The sequence below is a fragment of the Melanerpes formicivorus genome, unplaced genomic scaffold (genome assembly GCF_026170545.1).
Source record: "Melanerpes formicivorus ecotype bairdi unplaced genomic scaffold, bMelFor1.0.p_v2 SCAF_17, whole genome shotgun sequence".
Taxonomy (NCBI): Eukaryota; Metazoa; Chordata; class Aves; order Piciformes; family Picidae; genus Melanerpes; species Melanerpes formicivorus.
Genome location: NW_027142369.1, coordinates 5419631 through 5441495, shown reverse-complemented (window position 1 = coordinate 5441495; position 21865 = coordinate 5419631). Strand labels below are relative to the sequence as shown.

At 42.3% G+C, this 21865-nt stretch overlaps 2 protein-coding genes across 2 annotated transcripts in view; one reads left to right on the top strand and one right to left on the bottom strand.

The window, feature by feature from the left end:
- The window catches only part of NRDE2 (NRDE-2, necessary for RNA interference, domain containing), a 31116-nt gene extending 21820 nt beyond the window's left edge, over positions 1-9296 (top strand). The window contains exons 10-14 of the mRNA XM_068148765.1: positions 459-845; positions 1953-2881; positions 5086-5224; positions 7190-7261; positions 8385-9296. Coding sequence (XP_068004866.1) covers positions 459-845; positions 1953-2881; positions 5086-5224; positions 7190-7261; positions 8385-8510 — 1653 coding nt within the window. The 3' untranslated portion in view covers positions 8511-9296. The remainder of the gene's footprint in view (positions 1-458; positions 846-1952; positions 2882-5085; positions 5225-7189; positions 7262-8384) is intronic.
- Positions 9297-11922: 2626 nt separating this feature from the next.
- PSMC1 (proteasome 26S subunit, ATPase 1) lies at positions 11923-20797 on the bottom strand. Its single transcript, XM_068148766.1, has 11 exons — positions 20703-20797; positions 19884-19937; positions 18943-19039; positions 18428-18552; positions 17870-18055; positions 17546-17674; positions 16586-16682; positions 16222-16411; positions 14826-14977; positions 13007-13161; positions 11923-12214 (listed from the first exon to the last, which is right to left on the bottom strand). Exons 1-11 carry the CDS (start codon positions 20703-20705, stop codon positions 12080-12082), a joined length of 1323 nt encoding a protein of 440 aa, XP_068004867.1. The 5' UTR covers positions 20706-20797; the 3' UTR covers positions 11923-12079.
- Positions 20798-21865: the final 1068 nt, after the last annotated feature.

Below are 21865 nucleotides of genomic sequence, written 5' to 3'. Positions count from 1 at the left end.
TTGCTTTCTGTGATTTCTTTCACCTGTACGTGGAAATGTCACAGAAATTAGTGTTTGAGAAGATAGGTGCACTATGTAACAGTGGTGGTGTTGTCTTTGAGGCAGATAGCTGGAGTTTTAAATTTTTTTTCTTCTTGTGAGATAGCTTGAATCAGATTTTTGGATAAAAATGTGTTAAATGGCCTAAGCAATAATTTCCAGACCATTGTGTTTCTGTGAAGTCTTTGTTACTCAAGGGCAAACAGATCTTTTGATAGCAAATTTACAGTCCAACTGGAAGGACATAATGCTTGTTTAACTTGTGTGGTTTCAATTTGAATGATATTCTGTTACCATTTAACAGTAATTATAAGTCTTTATTGACATGAAAAGATGCTGTAATTGCATAAATTAAACATTTTCTAGTTTTCTCTGATTTTATAAATTAACAGAGTTTGCTCTAATTTGGATTTTTGTAGGTATTATTTGATGATCTTGGACCGTCTCTAATCCGGCTTTCTAATCCAAATCTTCAACATCAGCTACTGTACTCGTTTTTGCAGTTCCTTGGAGTTCCATGTACAAGTAAACTCTTTCCTTCCAACCTCTATATAGCCATGGATGAAAATAATATCTTTGACAGTGTGCTTTCTGATGAGAAGCCATTGACTTCTGTTGGTTTTCCACTTTCTGGATTCAACAGTATTGGTCATATGGACACAATGCTACGAGGGAGACATCACATAGGCCACTATAAAGAAGGAGAGGAGTTCATACAGAATGTTTTTCATTCTCTGTTCCTGCTGTTTCCAGGAAAGGAAAAAACTAACCTGTCCATTTTTTGGCTACAGTATGAAATATCTAAGGTAATGAGGAAATCTGCAAATAATCACTTTTGTGATGTGTGACTTTATTATGCCTTAATGTTTGTATTGAATAAAAGTAAATATTGATGAAAATAAGGTCTTGTAGAACTAAGTAAGCAAATCACAAAATGACAGTTAAATTGCACTGAAAGTGAAAACAAAAACCCAAACCATTTTCAGAAGGCAAGGTGAGTCAGCAGGTACTTCCAGCACTCTATTCTTCTAAATTCATAATCCTCAATACTGTGGTAAGAGAACCTAATCAAGAAACTCACAACTTCCTGTATGTTTGTAGTGCTGGAAATAACACCTTATCACTTGAATATGGATTTATTTAAGTACAACTGCTCTAATAAATGCCCCCAGAAAGGTAAGAGTCCAGGTTATCTTCCTAAAACTTCAGAGCACTTTTTTCAGTATTTCAGTATCACTAAGGTTGGAAGAGACCTCAAAGATCGAGTCCAACCTGTCACCACAGACCTCATGATTAGAGTAGGGAGGACACTACTGCCCACTACAGGCTTGAACTCACAACCTTCCCATTAAGGGTCTTATGTGCTACCAGCTGAGCCACATCCTGATGTCTTCTGTATTGTATTTTTTCCTGGAAAAGTTCCCTGTCTCTTACCCAAACAGAGTATCTCCAGAGTATCTCTTACCTAATCAGAGTATGTCCCATGATCTTTCCATCCAATCCCCAGATTTGTCTGTCAGCACATTTCCCACTGTGAAAAGTTGCTTGGAGATTTAATTGCGCTAGTGCATCTGGCCAGATGGGATAGTTTATTTTCCTTTCCTCAACCATTACAAGTTAGCAGCTCTTCATTTGAGCAGTCAGCCTTTAAAAAGAGTGAAATTTGATATTACTTAATGGCAGAGGCAGGAGTAAGAAAGATAAACCTGTGTAATCTGGCTGTGTTGGAGGGAGCTCACAAAAGGCAGCTGTGACAGTTCACAGTACTTGGTAGCAAGAGATCTGGTTGGTGGTGAAATGTGGAACAATATGAAAACAAATACAGTAATGATGTTAAACAATGCTGTGAGTTGTTTTTTTACTTTGTTCTCCCACCTCTCTCAAAATTAATGTTATTTCATTTTTCCCTGCAGGTACTTCAGTGCCTCCAAGCAAAAAAAAAGAAGAAGCTGAAAGCACAAGGAAAGAAGAGTAAAAAGTTGGCCAAGAATCTCCTTAAAGCACCTGACAACCGAAACCACCTTTCTCTTTGGAAGCTGTATGCCTACCTAGAGTGGCTGCTTGGTAACATTAATGATGCCAGGAAGGTCTTTGACACAGCTCTCAGCACAGCAGGGACGGGAGGATTGAAGAGTCCCCAGCTCTGCAGCCTCACTCTGCTTTATGCTCAGCTGGAAGTGGAACTGCTAGAAAGTACAGAAGGAGCTGTTATGTCACGTGCTGTTCATATATTGACCAAACTGGCTGAAAGTGGACCCTATGTGCCTTACAGTGGACAAGTGTTATCTGTGAACGTCTTAAAAGCTCGTAAAACATACGAGAATGCGCTGCAAGATCATTTAAGTAAGATACCGATTTCTGATCAGGCTCAGGTCAGTGATGCTGATCAGCTGGTTAGTTTGGTTGGTTGTTACGCACTGTTCCAGTATTTGACAGTTGGGATTGATGCTGCAGTGTCAGTGTTTGCACAGACTTCAGAAAAACTTGGAGCTCCTGGTCCACAGAAATGTGAAAATGCTGGAGAGAGTGTTGGCATTCAAAATTTTCCCACTGTTCTTGAAGCTGTCACACTACTGCACACAAATTTACTCCGATTCCACATGAAAATTAGTGTTTATCCTTTGAATCCTCTGCGAGAGGCACTAACAGAGGCTCTGAAACGGTATCCTAGCAACCAGTCTCTTTGGAGGTCATATATCCACATCCAAAGGAAGTCTCACAGTGCCAGCAAAGCACGAAGATTTTTTGATGGTGTCACAAGGTCTACTAACTCTTTAGAGCCATGGCTCTTTGCAATCCAAGCAGAGCAGATGAGGAAAAAACTCATTGAGAATGTCCAGAGGTAATATCTTGCAGCTCCTTACAATTGTGCTTTTTTTTCAGTCTAATTACTTAACAGAGAAGGCAAAATGCCATCCTAGCTCTCATTGTGCAGATGAAAAAGCTGTAGGTAAGGAAGGTTACTTGTTCAAGAATGAACAGTGAGTCAGTGCCGGAATTCTGCATACAATGAAAGACCTAGATGATTGTCTCATGTCTTTTCTACTGGATCAGATTGTGTTGCTTAGTGTTTTGCTTCATTGCTACTGATAGCAAGATGCTGTGCATTTCTTTTAAGTGATTTTTAAATAACTTAAGAGCCTGCTTTGATGGCCATGGGAGACTCTGTGATCTCAAAGTGCTGCATTTTAATGCTACAGCAATAAGGAGTGTCATACAGAGCTACCCAGCAGTTTCTGACTCAGCTTGCTGACCTACTTTACTCCTGGATCACAGAATACAGTTGTAGCAGATCTGTTCCCATAGTGAGTACCTGAGAGTTTGGTTTTCATAGGGGGCTGTTGCTAGGTAAAAGAGGCTGGGAATTTCCTGAGTTTGCAGTGTGGTCTGGGGTCAAACCTTTTTGGTCCTAAGAAAGGAGGAAAGGGTAGAAGATGTGGGGAAGAGAATGTGTTCAGTCTTAGAGCTTAGTCTCTGTTGTCTGCCTGTTGCTTGTATCTACCTATGTGCTGCCGCCTACGTATCTCTGATAATGTTGGCAGCTTTGTTCTTTGTGTCTGCACATAGCAACAGAGATTTCTAGGAAAATGTTATCTGGCAGCTTTGCATAGCTGTTAGCTCACAATATTCACACTTGATGAAATTGCAGAATTATCAGTGTACTTCAAAGTGTTGGCACGCCCACTGCTTTGATTGCCACAGTCTGGCAGCAGTGACATTCCTGAGCTGTCAGTGTGTGCCATACTAAACGGCAATAAGGATTCTACAGCCACCAAATGTAATCTAATTTACTCTTAATTACAGACTGACACTCATTATTGTTAGTGGAAACTGACATTAAAACTCCATAATGATGATTTTCTCTGTGACATTTAGCTCCTTTCCTGATTGTTCTCTACTAGCACAGGCTCTCCCGTGAGTCCTGTTTGTACAGGGACAAGTTGCATGTTGCAAGAGCAGATCTGAACTGCTGTGATATGAAGATAAATGGCCTGTCAGTCATGCATTATGCTAGTGTTTTGTGATGTTGTGACAAACAAAATAAGAAACTATTTGTACTATGTGTGACTGTTTCCTGTTCCATTTTGTTTTTCTGTTTGTTCAAGTGTGTGGAAGTCAGGTAAAGAAATGAACGTGAAGGGTAAAATGGTCATGTATGTAAGTCAGCATAAGGTACAATGCTTCCAATATCTGACTGCATGCAGGGAAGATTACATCATTTTCCCTTGTGGCAAAGATTAAGAGGAGAGGAAACATGACCTCAAAAGCCCTTGAAGGAGGAGGCAATTTAGGAACAAGAGTGAGTGGAGCAAGCTGGCAGGCTAAGAGAGCGCACCCAGACAGAAATGATGTTGCCATGAGTGCTCCAGGCTGTTTCTTCAAGCTTGAGCATCAAAAATAAGCCAGTCATTATCAGCTCTGGGTAGAAAGCAGTGCTTCAGTGAAAAATGTAGACCTGTTGTGCCTGGAACTTAGGGGATTTGAATCTCTGGGTGAAAAACAAAATTATTATTGTAATTATGGTTGAGATCCAGAGCTGTAATCTAGGCCTTGATCCAAGACCAACACGTGATCTTACAAAGGTTACAGGGGTGAATTTGAATTGGCTTGCCTGGGCACCAGAAGGAAGGCTTGCTGGCCTTGACTTAAATCTGGTTGGGACTGCCACACCAAGCTTGGAATGGGAAATGATCTTGAAGGAAGAATTAAGATACGTGTTTTAAGATCAGGTGATAGTAAATGATTGTACTGAAAGACAAATTGTCTCCCTCAGTTGGACAGGGTTTATTTGCAAAGCACTCAAAGGATTTTCACAAAAATACCTCACTGATCTTTTTTTAACTGATTTTGCTATTTAGGAACATGTTGATTAGCTCAGCAAGTGCTAGAAACCTGGCTTATAACAGTCAGAGTTTGTAACATTCTGACTGCATGCGGTGTGATGTGAACAGAGACAGTACATTGATCCTTACCCTCTCTTACCTTGATGTGGTTCTTTAGCTTGGGTTTAAGGGACTGTGTTTTTTTTTCCCCTCTATGTTTCAGGGCAGATGTTGGTGAAATCTATTCTACTATTCCTGAAACTGGCTTAACAAATCGGATTATAGCTCTGTTTGAACATGCAGTTCAGAGTGAGAATGGTACCCATTGTCCACTGCTCTGGAGGATGTATCTGAACTTTCTGGTAAGCAGTGTATCACTTGTGGGTTTTGAGAGGTTTTTTTAACCATATTTGGGATTTCTCATACTGTATAAAAAAACGCTGCCATTCCTCTCTGATTTGCAAGGTGAAATACCTGAGAAACTGTAGTGCTCTTCATTGCTGGGAATGTGAAGGAAAACATAATTCATGTGGGTTAGGAGGAGTAATAGATTCTTGACAGTGTGAATAGATATGCAGGCAAGGCATTGTGGTTACCATCTTGCACAGATAAAAAATACATCATCAGGTGTCAGTAGATGGATTCCACTCACTCCTACAATATAAAGGTAAGTGGGCAAGAGAGGAAAATTTAAGAAAACAGGAAGTAAACTGGGGGGACTTGGGATGTTGTTATTTTTATGTGAGTAAAATCAGCAAAGATAGCTTTGTGTTTCAGACCTGCTTCAGGGCTCTGTAAGGAAATTATAAGGACATGGAATCACAGAATGTTTAATGTTGGAATGGAGGCCTGGAATTCATCTTGTCCAACTCCACTGATTAAGCAGGGCTGCCTAGAGTCAGTTGTCTTTCACTGTTGAATGTCTCTGATGATAGGGATTCTGTAACTCTCCAGGCAAGCCATGCCAGTGTGCAGTCACCTTCACAGTAAAAAAGCATTTTGACAGAGCCTCCTGTGTTTCAGTTTGTGTCTGTTGCCTCTCTTCCTGTTGCTGGGCACCACTGAAAAGAGCCTGGCTCCCTCTTCTTTACATTCTCACTTCAGGTGTTTGTATAGATTGACATGACCCCCGTCTGAGCCTTCTGTAGGATACACAACTCCCACTCTCCCAGCCTCTAGTCATAGGACAGATGCCCTTGTCTCTTAGTGTTCTTAGTGGCCCTTTTGTTGGATGCTCTCCAATATGTGCATGTCTGTCTTTTACTGAGAAGTCAACAACTCGGCACAAGGTAGCAGGTGCAGCCTCACCAGTGCTGAGAGGAAGGATCACCTCTCTAAATGTGCTGGCAGTGCTTTGCCTAATGCAGCCCCGGGTACTGTTTACCATTCTTTGCCGCAAGCACGCACGGTTGCCCTCTGTTCAACTCAGTGCCCATCAGGACCCCCAGATCCCTTTCTGCCAAACTGTTTTTCAGCCGAGTGGCCCTCAGCATAATACTGGTGTGTAGAATTGTTCCTTCCCAGGTGCAGAACTCTGCACTTGTTGACCTTGTGTCAGCTCATTTCTCCAGCCTCTTGTGTCCCCTCTGGATGGCAGCATGACCTGCAGGTGTATCAGCCACTCCTTTCAGGTTTGTGTCATCTGAGGCTGCCCTATCAGCCAGATTATGAAGATGTTAAGTAGGACTGAACCCATGTTGACCCCAGTGATACACTGCTAGTTTCTGGCCTCCAACAAGACTTTGTTCCGCTGATCTGATACCCTTCTCTTTTTGAACTTCATGACAGCAGTGTACTCTGTAGTTGTATCTCACAGTTGAATGGGTACTTTGAGTTTGAACTACAGATAGGATACTAATTTGGTACACCCATTCTTGTATGTTAGCAACTTCAGTCTTAACAAGCACCTGCTGAGTAAGCAAATGTATGTGCATAATCTCTTCAGTGCACAAAAAGAAGATATTCTCACCTTCACTGCACCAAAAATGTTCTTGTGTAGTGTATGTGTAGCATATCAGGTGTAAGTTTTGGTTAATGATTTGCCACACTTGCCCATAGGCAAAGGCACTGAACTGAAACATTCCTCAGAGGCTCTTCCTGCCAGTCTTTGTTTTACAAGTAAAGCCCTGAAACTCCTTAAAGACATCTCTTCAAATGCACTGGAGAGTGTACAACCTGTCAAATCACATGGCTGCCACTGTATATAAGAAATGAGGATTCGGCAGCAGGATGCTGAGCTTGCCAGCAGTAATTTCTTTGTCTTGGAGACAGGTTTTATTATTTCAGCTATTACTGCACTGAAATACAAACATTATTTTCTCACACAGGCTTCACTAGGAAAACAAGAACAAAGTAAAGGATTGTTTTACAAAGCCCTTCAAAACTGTCCTTGGGCAAAGGTAAGCATAGAAGAGATACAAACCTGTTGTGATACCTGTCGTTTTTGAAGTTCTGTGTTTGAAGGAAAAAAAAAGTAGTAGACTTTAGTAGATGTTGTAATGAGTTTGATGGCAATGAAAGGAGAGATTTCTGAAGAGGTACTGTAAGATCCTCTGAAGATAAAGAGTTGCATGTGAAATAGAAACAGACACAGTGGTCAGTGCTGTTTCCATTTCAGAACAGAAGGGAGTTGTGTGTATTGCATGAGGGAAGGAAGTAATGAAGACCTCTGTGTGATTTAGAAGGAATTGTCTTTCAGACTCTTTAGAGTTTTATCATGAGCATGAAAGCAGAAGAAATACAGGCAAATAAAAATGCATTTGGTTAGTAGTATAAGAAATTACTCAGGAGCACCTGCAGCTCCTTAGGTTATCTGTATATGCTGCAGATGCTCCAGCACCTCTTGACCTATATTCTGTCTTTTCAAAGAAAATTATTTAGTAAGAGTTGGAAACAAAATTGGTCAAGCATCTATATTGCTGTCACTGGCAGAACTAATTCTGTTTGTATTATTTTAAAGAAGAACAGAGTGCTTCTTATGTGCTTGCTACAGAGCTGTTTGCATAGCTGTCTACTTTATACTGCATTTCAAGGTTAACAAAGTTGGTGAGGGGCTTGGAACACAAGCCCAATGAGGAGAATCTGAGGGAGCTGGGGCTGCTTAGCCTGGAGAAGAGGAGACTCAGTGGTGACCTTATTGCTCTCTACAACTACCTGAAGGGGGATTGTAGACAGGCAGAGATTGGTCTCTTCTCCCAGGCAGCCAGCACCAGAACAAGAGGACACAGTCTCAGGCTGCGCCAGGGGAGGTTTAGGCTGGAGGTTAGGAGGAAGTTTTAGACAGAGAGAGTGATTGCCCATTGGAATGGGCTGCCCAAGGAGGTGGTGGAGTCACCATCACTGGAGGTGTTCAGGAGGAGACTTGACAGGGTGCTTGGTTGCATGGTTTAGTTGGTTGGCTGGTGTTGGATGATAGGTTGGACGTGGTGATCTTGAAGGTCTCTTCCAACCTGGTCTGTTCTGTGCTGTGCTGTTCTGTTCTCTGGAAAGATGTCACAAAAAATGTTCTCATTGTCTTTCTAGGTACTGTATATGGATGCAATAGAGTACTTCCCTGATCATCTGCAAGAGACACTTGATCTAATGACTGAAAAGGAATTGAGAGTGCGGGTGCCTATGGAAGAATTGGATCTGCTGTTAGAGGTTTAAAAGAAGACCATAGATGAGTGGAGAAAGTACAGAAACTAGTTCTACAGACCTGTCACTTTTCAAACAGGAACTCTGTTGGGATGAGAGGACTTAGGTACTATGTACTTCTTTTGTTGTTGTTATTTTAGGCTTTTACATAAATTGCTATCAGAACGGAATTCTACTCGCTGCAAGTATCCTGGAATCACATAATACATTTTGCCCACAAAAACGCATCCATTTCTCTGAAGTATTGCTGGCTCATGCAGAAGGAGACCTTCTTAAAAATAGCCTCCTGTTGAATGTTGCCCAGATTTCTTACTCTATTGTTTGAAGTTATGTTCCCTAGAGATCAACAGTACATGCCAACTATGGTTTGGTGAGCAGCACAGGAAATAAACATCTGCCAAATGGATCCTCCACTGTCCTCCAGTTGGCAGACTTCAGTAATTTCCTTCAGCTTGGCACACACGTGTGCATGTATATATAACTACCAAGTCAAACAGCCATTACATCTGTACATACACTGTTAGTAAAAGCTGAATCTTGGCTTGGGCAGGCACCTATTTTGGACTTGTATTGGTGTGTTTTGACAGGTGACCATTTTAATATGGATATTTACAACAAATCTACCTTAATACTTGAAAATTCCAAAGGAACATGAATTATTTTTTATCTCTTACTTAATATAATTGTGTATTAAAAATTAAAATGTATCCATAATGCATCTTGAAGCAGCTCACTTCCATACAAAGCTTTCATAATTGATTACTCTTGACCCAAATACAGGCAGCCATTGTAAGAGTAGAGATCTGGTCTGGTTTTTATTCTCATCAACAAAGGCAGAGTAGTCAAAACATGATTGTTTAATTAGTAGCTTCTATTCCAAGAGTCTTTGGGCAAGCTCCTAGGGCAGTGATGTGAAATATGCCAACAGTTTAAATATTTCTGCACAGTCTTATGTAACATAACTATACCTTTAGGACTGTTTTCAGCCCTGCTCTTGAGATCCAAATACTCAGAAACTGGATCTTCATCTGAAAAGAGGGTACCTGCAGTCACTCAATACCCACAGCTTTTCAGAGGTATCCCAGGAGACAGCCAGCTGGCACTGAATCAGTCAGAACCCATCCAGCTGCCGGGATCTGATTGCACAGAAAACTCTGTCTGGAGAAAGCCATCCAACCCATGGCTCAACTTTGCCTGTAGCACCACCATACAAGATATACCTTAGTTTTAGGCTGCAATTAATTTATTCCTTTCTAATAATGTTTTATAGGTTATGCAGGATTTTAGATGGCATGACAGCACTTCTTCAGAGCCGTGTAAGATTGATGTGGTTGCAAGTGAGTGTTTTGCTCTAAAAGCAATTGATTGGTCTTTGTAAAAAATGCACACTTAATTTTTAAGATCCATGTTTCTTTCAGAACTGACAGAGCTCCTGCACTGGTGTGCTCTGAACAGTAACATCACTAATTGTCCCTGTCTCCCATCAAAGCAGAGTGCTGTTTCCTTTAAAGACCTGGAGGGATTTGGAGAGGGAGGAAGCTTCACTGACTTCCTACTTGTGTTTTCCTTCAGAGCCATGCAATCAGAGCAGGCCAGGCTGTGAGGGAACTTGGAAGATCACTCCAATCATTTGTGGGGCAGGGAGCCTAGGTGAGATTTTTCTGGTACCCTGTCCAATTGCATCTTGAAAAGTGATGTCAGGGATCTTGTTTCAGTCACTTTTCTCATCCATTCACACCTTGCTTTGGGCCCTTTCCTTTCCACAGCTTCTCCCAATGCAGTAGTAGGGCTGTTTCCTTCACTTGAGTGGTCAGAGGCTGTGCACTCAACTGGAGCTCCTGAAGTAGGTCCTGCCTTTTACTTCAGACCCCAGCAACTGCTTCTGCCCTCACAGTTCACTTTCTCCTGGTATTTATTAATTTTGCCTTGATCTTTGTGAGTCAAGTTGAGGAATGTTGGAGAAAGTGTCAGAAGTTAAATTCTTCTGCAAAAGGCAAGAATTTAGTTTTCAGGTGTGTTTCTATTTCAGTTACTGTTGTGGCAGTGTTCCAGAACACTGTTCTTAGTTGACCTTAGTATGTTGCAGCTTTCCTTCAGGCTGTTGAACCAGCCTCTGCAGTTGTTGCTTCTTGCCAGCAGTAACAGCCATGTCCCACATGAAAAAAAAAAAGCCTTACTTGCCACACACATCATAAAGCTCTTCAGACCCTCAAGCAATGATGATTAGAAAGTGCTGAAAAATCGCTGGGCTTTTGTGACCTTTCCAAGGAGACAGATCTCATAATGTTTGTAAGAATGGGTTATAAAACGTTGCTGTTTGTTTTTCTGTCTCCAGCTGAACAACAACTCTATTTCAGGGTTCCTGTCACCCACATTAAATAAGAGACTCCATTCATCTGAAGGGTTTGCTTTTACCAACAAACCACAAGATTTTTGCATAGGAAAAAAGAATCTCTTGGCCTTGCTACAGCCATTGTTCTTGCAGCACTGGCAGTTATCAAAGGGATTGCTCTGTGTGCAGCCCTCCACTGTCACTGGCCAGCGTTCACTCCCACAGAAAGCTTCCAGAACAAAGACTGCACATTGCTTAACTGTGGTCTGTCTACAAAACTTTATATAAGCCTTAACAATCACACGTACAGTGTTGGGAAATTAATTATGTAGAATTCAACAAGCACTTCACAGAAGTGCACTACACAATACTTATGTGACAAAACAGACATTAACTCTTAGAGGTATGGTGTGGCAGGCAGATTAGAGGGGAAGAAATAGAATACCAAGTACTTGACTTGCAGTTTGCCGTGCTGTAGACATGCAGAGAAATTCAAAGCCTTCATCTGGGCTGGCCATTGTGCCTTAACAGCATGTATATTTTGCCCTGGGCAGCACAGGGCTATAGAACCACCTGGTGTGTTGGTTCCCATGAAAGGCAGCTCTAACTCAGAGCAAGAAGGCATGGTTATATAATAAACCCCACTGGGAAACAGAGATTTAGTAACCCTCCAGTGGTTACGAGTCCCTTACCCAAACCTGTGCACATCATTACAGTCAATGTCCACATTGCTTTCTGTAAGTAGAAGTGCTAGATGGACATGGGTACTTGTAAAGTGTATCAACATTATTTAGGGCTGCACATTCTTATTAATTTATATATATATATGACTTAAGATGCTGAGGTTACTCAGAAGTTATTTTAGGCCTAGTTACTTGGCCCCTAAAAAGAGCTATAGAACAATTAAACAGGAGCTGTAAAAGACTGACCAGTGGGGAAGCTGTTTCTGCTCTCCTCCCTGCAGAGGGTGGTGTGCCAGCAGTGGGGTTTGGATGGCTGGGCAAGCACAATCATGGCACTTGTACTTTTTCTTAAGTGACTCAAACAACAGACAGTTCCCTGTGAAAAGAGCAGGTCTGTGCCACCAAAACCTTCACTCCCAATACATGTTTTATTGTAAAATGAAGTGTTACACTGACTCAACCACAACTGATCAGGATTTAACCCCTTCAAGAACAAGAATTAGCTAGACTATGTGGTGTTGAGGAGACAGACTGCCATCAACATATAGTCCCCAGAGACACAGAACCTAAAGATACAGTCCCTCAGGGGTTCCCTCCTGCTTCTTATAGAGAACGTTCTCTTTAGACTTCTTGAAGTCTTCATTTGTTACTTTCATTCGCCGTTCCCTCAAAGCCATCAGCCCTGCTTCTGTACAAATTGCCTGCAACAGAGAAAGAAAAGAGTAAGTTCCTATCTCTCTGCAACCCCTTCAGGCCACACCTCGGAAGAGAGCAGCATCTTTCTACTGCTGCAACTGACTAGCAGAAGTGCAGAGTGTCATCATTAACATTGTTTAGTTGAGTTCTGTTCAGTAGCACTGAAGCATGTAAAGCAATCTGGATAAAGCTAAGTATGTCCTTCTGTAGGCATAGTAATGCTTTCCTTCCTGTGAGGAACAGATGCACCCAGCTCTGTTAACAGTGGGCTGTGTTATCCTCCTGCAAGGAGGTGAGAGAGTAAAGTGATGTTATGTTTGGTTAAGCTCATCACTGTGAGTGTGGTAACTCTACCAGAGGCCCTGTCTGCTTCAGAAAAGCAGGATATGCATGTCTGAAGCTTCCTTATCTACAGTTCCATTTTCATCTGCTTGCAACATAGTCTTGAAAAATGCTTCTTCTCTTGCACTATGTTGTCATGTTTAAGAGATTTTGCACATTTGTGCAAGATTCTACATTCCCCTTTTAATTTTCACTTTGCTACTTCTGAAATTTCACATTCAGAGAACACAAGCACCTACTCCATCAACACAAGCTACCTCATCATTACTGTTCTGATACATTTCCTATTTGTAAAGCTGAGTACATGGCACTCAAAGGGATCTAAAGCCACCCAGCTGTCCCCCAGTGCTGTAACCACAGGTAACTAGAGAACAAGTATTTCAACAGGTAGTGTTTTTGGATGCAGTAAAAATGAAAGTTGTTTTGAAATATAAACAATAGTGATGTACACAGACCTTAATATCTGCACCACTGAGATCATCCTTTGCCATAATCAGCTCATCCAAAGTCACATCATCTGCCAGCGTCATCCTGCTTGTGTGGATCTGGAAGATGCGTTTCTTGGTCTTCTCATCAGGCAGAGGGAACTCTATTTTCCTATCGATACGTCCTGTGCAAAAGAGAAGTTCAATCTTACATTTTTTGCATGCAGCTCTTGGAAACACAGCAGGAGGAACATTTCAAGGTTAGCGTAGCAGTAACTGTTTCTTCACAGCACAATCAGTCATGTCTTAGAGGAGAAGGTGAGAGCAGGCTATTTGCTGTGAACAGGAAGCAAGGCGCTGAAGGACACCATCCTGCTGAGAAAGTCTGTATCACAGCAGGTAAGAGACACCTCACCAAGGAACTATGAAAAGCCATCCCTGAGTCACAATGAATAGAAAACCCCAATGTGTCAGAGTACCAAAAATACCTCCTCTTTAATAAAACTTTACTCTGAGATTACCTTTAGTTCTCAAGTTTTTCTCTTGCACACACACACACACACAAAATAAATCACTGTGGGAAGTTGAAGAACTCTTCCTCCCTCTGCAACTAAACTAAAAAAAAACACCCAGAAATCATCCAAAAAACTGATGAGGGCAAGTTTTGCATAAGAAGTTCCTAGTAGATGTTTCCTCTATGTCCGTAGGGACTTGGGATGTTCTGGTACTCATTGCTCCAACTTCAGCGGACAGGCTTTGTAAGATAATTTCCATCAGCTCACTCCTGGTTTTGCTGGCTTAGAGTATCTTCTTTCAGAAGGGTTGATGGCACCACACACACTGCTGTTCATGATGAATCAGTTTGCCCAGTGTCTGGCAGCCCCCTCGGTCGCTCACTCAATGCTCATCATTTAAATACTCAAGTTGTAGCAAGTTTCCTTCCAACAAATTTTAGATCATCTTAGCTTTTCTTTCAATACTGGTATAGTGTCCTCTGTACTCTTAACAGCACTGGTTTTGATTTGGAGAGGGGAAGGCTAAGATGGTGACAACCAGGGGTTTTTTTTCACAACACACAAGCAACCCTCAGCAACCTCATCCTGCGGGCTTGTTTTTCTCTAAATTCTTTGCATCCAGGCAGTCCAGTGAATTCATCTTAAATTATCTTTGCTCCCTAGTACTTTAGAAGGAGTATCTTTACATCAATACTTGGGGTTTACTTGAGGACTCTAACAGGAGGCTTAGCTTAACACTTCGATCTTTGCATTGCACAGACCCCACAGATGTATGTACCAGTACATTTTTAGTGGCCATTTAAAAACATTGCTTGTGCCTCTGCAAGTTCTTGACTCATCTTGTAACATGTCAAAATGAGATCTTTATTCTGCCTCACTTCTCCCCCAACTGACAGCACTATGCCTGGAAGCAGACTGGTTTCCTTGCATCATAATCCAGGCTCTGACTGTTAAGTCTCAAGTTCTCTTCTATGAAGCACTGCCCTTGTGGACTTCCCCCAGCTGATGAAGATGTTAATAAAATGCTGCTGCTGCGCTGCAGTTTGCCTCAACAATTACTCCGAATAGCTGTGCCATCTTAATACAAAAGACAAATACTGAGAGTCTGTCTCCAGAGGCAAGAACTGACACATTTCTTCGCTTACGTAGTTTTTTCTCCCATTTGGAAACTTGTGCATGGGTTCTCATTTTAACAGATACACCAACACTGATGACAGGGTGAGTAAAGACAAACCGGTAACTTGTGTTTGTTTTACCAGCCCATGTTTGAGAAATTATGACCAGTCCTCTCACAAGGAAAGTGCCTCAAGGATACACACAGTGAATTCTCTTACCTGGCCTAATTAAAGCTGGGTCCAGTGTTTCTATTCTGTTTGTAGCCATGATAACTTTAACGTCTCCCCGGGAGTCAAACCCATCCAGCTGGTTCAGCAGCTCCAGCATTGTGCGCTGGATCTCTCTCTCACCACCTGAATTTGAGTCATACCTTTAAGAAAACAACAGAGTCAGAAAAAACACTCTGCACATTTGAGAACATGCTTCACATAACTGCCACAGAGGTATAAACAAGTGTGTGGTGTTTGTTTCTTTTAAGATAACCATAACAGATTTTTATTTTTTTTAAATGTTCACCTACAGAAAACAAAAAGGGTCTCAGAATCCTACTGTGACGCTCAGGTAAGGGAAGGGACACTGAGCTATTCTCACAGCTGGGAGAAACACCAGCAGTCACAAGAAGGCAATCAATCCTTTTTCCATGTTCACATGTATTTGGAAACCTCTCCTGCACAATAAAATTAACAAAGAAACCCCCACCCCCACGTTCTGAAAAGCACATGTATCTACTTCTTAGAAAATTCACCCATTTCTCTATGTCAGAGATCCCCTCATGCATGCAGTTGCAGCTGTATGCCCTTCAGCCGTACTAATGTAGATCCTGGTCTAACTGCTCCTCCTGAGACAGAGGTGCTGTATTTCTCTGCTATTTCATTTTGCCAATATTGGACTAGAAAATCCACACCTGAAACAGCTCAGCCACATTCAGGAACAGTCTGACACAACATAACCTTTATGAAGAACCCCACCTCTTACTCAATCCCACCAATCCAGTCCTTTCTACAAATGCTGAAAGATATGGGGCAGAAGCTGCCTTATACTGAGACTTCAGGCTAATAGCTGTGTAGTGATCTGATTGAGCACCTTTTCTGTTTACTTAAAACCCATGTGACAACTTCAAAGACTACTTGTATTGGACAGCTCCAACCAGCACAGGGAATTTTCAAAGTAACACAACTTGGATACAGGCTGAACAATAGGTGAGTGTGGCACAAGCCATGCTTCCCCATAACATCACACTCTGTAACTTACTATATAATGTTCTAAGTAAGTATTTAAGTCACCTGTCTGGAGAGGCAAATGACAAATGGATGTATTCTGCATGAAGCACACTGCTTTACTCACTAAGGCCAATTGCTGTACATTTGGATTTGCACTTAGAGGATACCACATGCCTCTTCCTGCTTAAGACACTATCAGGGAGATGCTACCAGGGATCAGGAGATCAGTCTGCAATCATAGCTGTTTAATATGAAAAGGCTGGCATACATTTTAGTTTCAAAGTGATTTGAAATTGTACTTGATAAAAATACTTTACATCAAGCAGTGTTTCTAGTAAAGCTTTTATTGCCCCTGGCCATACTGGTGTGTGAGGTGGAAGTTGGAATACTATACCTCTTGGTACCAATGGCATCAATTTCATCAATGAAGACAATGGATGGAGCATGCTCTTCAGCCACACGGAACAGCTCACGCACAAGTTTTGGACCGTCACCCAAGTACTTCTGTATCAGTTCTGAACCGACCACTCTCAGGAAGGTTGCTGAAGTTTGGTTTGCCACTGCTTTGGCTAGTAAAGTTTTACCTATTTTTAATTGGAAAGAAATACTATAATTAGTTTGGTGGTGAGGAGCAGGAGGAACAACAAACCGCTTTAACAAAAGAGTCACATGTGTGACAGACTTGGAAATGCTTCCATACTAAGCATCATTTATTTATTTGTCTTAGCTCAGCTCCATTGTTACTGTTTGCAAGGTACCTGTGCCAGGTGGTCCATACAGAATAACTCCTTTGGGTGGCTTTATACCCATCTCTTCATAATACTCAGGATGGGTGAGAGGAAGCTCCACAGACTCCTGCAGCACAAGAAAAACAAACCTGCTTTCATAAAGAGCACCCTCCACAGAAGTTCTCAGGATCCTGAGAACAGCATTAATAAAAGCAATGAAGGCAAGAACTTAACAGATTTCTAGACAGACCTCAAAAGTATTTCCCTGATTCCCCCCAGTTCTAATGCAGACAACTACTCTATCTGAAGAGGTTTTCCACTTGGCATGTGTAAGAGAAGCAGGGAGTATTTCGCCTTCCTCCAGTCTAAAAGCATCATGCCAATTCAGAAACCTGGAGTTCTTGACTGCTGAACACTCACAGAGGGCTTTGGAAGGATGCTTTCCACTACACATCAGTATTTAATATAATTTGTGATTTTGGACACATACCCAAAGAGAAAGGGCTGAGTTTTACCAGGGTTCAGATAAAGCTCTGCTGGTAAGTAAAACAACAACCCCAAACCAACTAAACACAAACACCCTCCAATGAAAATACAAACAAATGCAAACTCAAACCAACCTGAAAATCCCCTCCCCACTAGATCCTGGATCACACAGCATCAGACACTCAAAACAACCTCTGCACTTTTTACGATTAACTCTCACAACACTTGGTGATTTTATATGTTGCAAAATATGTTATTGCAGAGATTTTATTAGCTCAGAGCTCCACAGATTCCACAGCAACTGTGAAGGTTTCCGTGTGTACAGTTCTGAATGGGTGTACTGCCCACTTAACAGATTTAGGTCTGCAAGTCTGCCTAGCAAAATCAGAGACATGTGCAAGACACTACATGAACAGCAGCTGGTCCTACAGTTACACTTCTGAGCTCCCAGCACTACAGCTACTTTTTTTACCTTAACAGGTTAAATTAGTACCAACTGAATACCTTGATTTCTTGAATCTGGTTGTCAAGGCCACCAATGTCAGCGTATGTTTCTTGAGGAGCTTTCTCCACTTTCATCACCGTAACTAAAGGGTCTGTGTCATCCATCAGAACTCCTATCACAGCATGAACCTAATTCAAGCATTAAGAGTTGTCAAAGAAAGCAAGCATTATAAATACAAGTTCAAGCCTAAACCAAATGCCCACCTAGGTGTGTGAAACAAACAGCATGAGGTCTCAGACCCTCTGATCCTGTGACTCTCAGGAAAAAAAGACCAGTCAGAAACAGTAGAGGAACTTGTGCTTCATTTTACAGAAACAACTCACCTTATGATTTAGCAAAACAGAGCAGCCTGGCTCTAGCAGATCCTTGTCCACAAAAGACAGAATACTGACGTAGTGTTCTGATCCTACTGATGTGGACACAATAGCATGGTTGTCATCGATGATCTCCTCCAAAGTACCCACAGACATTGGTGTTCCCCTCAGGTCATCCACCTTTGATCTTTCTTCCTGTTGTCAAGAAGAATCAACTCAAGGACACAGGCAAAACTATTCTCATACAACACTGGCTCAATAGTTCACACCAAACACAACAGAACCAGTCTTTGCTATTGCTACTTCACAGCCTCAAAAGGGCATAAAAGCACAGGCCAGTAGCAAAATCCACTATTATTTCATTCCAGTCCTACAGACACTGCTATATGGATGTGCCTGGCTGGAATATTCTTTTTTCCCCCTCTATTGATGGATATCTGGGAGCTGCACTTTGACGGATTGCAGATGGCCACATCTGCAGCAACGTATGTTTTGACTAAAAATCATTAAATCACTAGAAAAAAGTCCTTTGTTTTCTGGACAGTGATTCTTCTTAATGAATCTCACCTCTTGTTTTTCTTCCAAAGGTTTCATCTGTTCTTGGTTTCTGATAAATTCTTCCTCCATTAGAAGATAATCTTTAATTCTCTCCAATTTCAACAATTTGAGTCTGCATTGTGTATGAGGAGTCACTGTAATCCAAGTAAAAATCACAGCATTTTAGACCAAGTGTGAAATGGTACCAACTACTCGTGAATTCACTGTCACAAAACACAAGAGAATTTCTGGTAATAACTTCTATATGAGCACCAGTCTCACTGCAATTCAAGGTGAAAAAACAGTTGTAAAGATATTGTTGCTCCTGCATTTCTTCTCTCTCTTAACTCAGAATTTTTCTCTTACTCAGGCATCACCCTGCAAAACAAAAATCTTACTTTGGTTTTTTATGTTAATTACAATTCCATTTGGTCTTCTGTTTGATCATCTGTGACCTACACAGAGCCAGATCTACGGGAAAGGACAGATCTGCACTTCTCAATGAGTGGCAGTCCACAGGACTGCTGGGCAGGCAAAATACTCACCCAGGGGAAGTTTGCTGGCAGCATCTGGTCCCTTTGTCTTCTTCTTCTTTTTCCCCACTCTCGTTGGAACCGGAGGTTCATATTTTTTCTTCTTATCCTTATTTGTAAAAATAATTCCATGGGAAATAATATCAGGACATTAACAATGAGAAAAGACATACAAATGTCATGCACACAGGGTGACAGCTCCACTCACACTGAATGGCTAAGTAACAAAATTGTCTCCTTTATGATAAATAGAAAAAAAGCCCCACCAAAACAATATTTAAAAGAAGGTTCAAAAATGTGTTCTGCTTATTTCAAATCCTTCTTTTAAACTTAGATTTCTGCCAGATTTCAGTGAACACAGAACACGTAAGGCTAAAGTGTTAAGTAAATCACAAATAAAACTCATACAGGGAAGGATGAGGGCAAAACACTGAATCTGAACACATCCCCTGCATTTCAATCTGGAGGTAATGCACACTCAGTCTGCCAGCTTACACATCACTTGTGACATCTATTATACTTCCACCTCCAAAAGAAACTGGAAAGGCCTCTAATGGTCCTTGACATGAAGTATAGACCTCAAGCAGGTGATAGCATGATGTCATTTTTCAACCAAACCCAGTTACTTAAGTGACAGCTCAAAGGCAACTACTGTTTCCTAACCCAGACAGATTTATAGTTTCATTCTTTTAAAAAAAATAATTACTACTGGTATTTTTGTTTTCCTTTACAGTTAGGCTCCTTTTTCTACCTTTGAACAGCAACCTCTTTCCTCCAATACCCATCCAAAAGAGGTAAGACATTCCATAAGAGTCAGCAAGAGCCTGCTTTTATGCAATTCCAAGCACAAGAATAAAACAAAATTGTAAAGTAAAGCCTTTTTCTGCCAGCCTTTGTAGTAGCACACCTTTAGTTCATCCTACAAGTAAAAACATTTGTTTTGTTTTAATTACCTTGTCATCCTTCTTCCCTCCACCAGGACCATGTCCACCACTCTGACTTTGACCCTAAGAAAAAAAAGAAAGCCAAAACAACACCTAGATGAAAGTACAATGCTATGAATCTTGAAACTTATGGATAGTTCTAAGCTAAAGAAATGCTGCAACTATACTTCTCCTGTCTAAACAAAGTACTAACACATTCTAATTAACTGTGAATGAATAAAAAGAAGTATGGATTTACGAGGCAGGGAAGGACACGTTTGTACCATGTTGCTACATTGCAATTTTAACGCAATCCTTAGTAATGTGAATTAATGAACAGCACTAAATAACGTGAATCACAAAACGATCTCCTATCAGCTAAGTTACCTGACATTACTCCCACAAGCAGAACAAACCACTGTCGTTGTCTGCAGAGACCTGCTACCGCTCCTTGCAAGAGGCCTGACGTCTCCGAGGCGATGCCCAGACCCACTGGGGAATGCTCGCACTGCTGGCCGGCCGGGCTCTGCAGACCCACGACTACAAAACTACTTTGTTCTTACAGCAGCGAGCAAAGAAGCGAGCCTTCCGCAACAGCAAGCCGCGGCTCAGAACCCTGACTGGCCTCCGTGTAGCCGGCCGCGCTCATCCCGGGGCCACTCGCCGGAAGCGGCCTAAAACCTCTGCCGGCGGTGACTGCGCAAAACCCCGAGCGGTAACGGATCTTGGCCGGATGCCTGAAGTAGCCCGGGTCTCCCCACACCGCACGGTGGGCCATGGCCCCCTCCCTCCACTAAGGCCGCGCTCTCGGGACCCAGACCAGGCCCGGGAATAAAGTCGCTGTCTCACCATCCTGCCTCGGCACCGCACCGGAAGTACTGCTCCGACGGCTCCCGGCGAGGGACGTGGTGATGACGTCACTACGGGGTACAGCGAGGGCCAAACAGGGCAGGCAGCCTGGTGACGGGAGGCAAAGGCGTACGGCGCCGGGCAGCGGGTCGTTGTTTTTCCCTTTCGCCAGCTGTCCTGCCTCCTGCCCTGCGGCCAGCCACTGCTCCTTAGCCTGCCGTCACCCCCGAGCTAGGGCCTTGCGCATCCACCCCCGCAGCTATCCGGGAGGCGCAGGGGCCCTTGAGGCGGGCGCTCGGGTTGTAGCGCCGGCAGCGAGCAGCAGAGGGCTGCGAGCCACTGCGGTGGCCGCCGGCAGGGAGCGGCGCCCTGCATGTGCCTGGCCGTCGCGGTTTTCGCGATTGCTTTGAAACTGTTAGTTCATCAGACCTCAGGATTCTGGGTGGTTGCTTCCTGTGTAAGCGTGCTAGCACTAGCCATGTGGCCCTGCTGCTACTCCTGACTCCACGGTTCAAATCCTCTGTACTAGTTCCCTTGAGTAGAGCGAGCCGTGTACTGGAGAAGTGGTTTGTGCCCCCTTGGCAGGTGCTCTGCTGTTACATCTCAATCACTACTAAATTTGCAATAGCTTTTGAATACAGCCTAAGATTAGTAACATTTTTCACCTATTTTAATAGCATAAATACTGCAGTGGCTAAGTGGAGAAGACATTTCCAACTGACTGACAGCAGCTTTTGCTTCAAAAGTGTGAAACTGCTGTCTCCACCATAGAAACCGAAGAATTCAGAGTTCTTTCCCTGTGAGACATTTCTCAGGTATTTTTAGGTTTAGTTCACATCACATCAAGAAGCCTATTAAAGCCTATAATAACCAGCTGCCACAATGCTCATAAAAAGGATATTAAAACCTGAAAATGCTGAGAAAGTGTGCCTTAGTCCATTCAAGTTACTTAAGCACTATTACTTAACCACTAGGAGATAGATGTTCCTGAAAAGACCTAAAATAGTCTGGATGTGTTGTGCCACAAGTGGAAATGTTTATTTAATAGTTGGCAGCTCTTGCCTGTTCTGTGTGCCTGCTTGAGGAGTGGTTCTGGTTTTTTATGCTATCATGAAGAATTCATCAATCGTAACTTAGCCTTGCACATACTGAAAACTCTGCTT

Bases quoted from the DNA above. Each gene is read 5' to 3' on its own strand.
- PSMC1 (XM_068148766.1), bottom strand. The intron at 19,040-19,883 runs GTAATTAAAACA...TTTACAAATAAG, and splicing joins GAGGGAAGAAGGATGACAAG to GATAAGAAGAAAAAATATGA. The intron at 13,162-14,825 runs GTAAGAGAATTC...TCTTTTGCACAG, and splicing joins CCCAGCTTTAATTAGGCCAG to GACGTATCGATAGGAAAATA.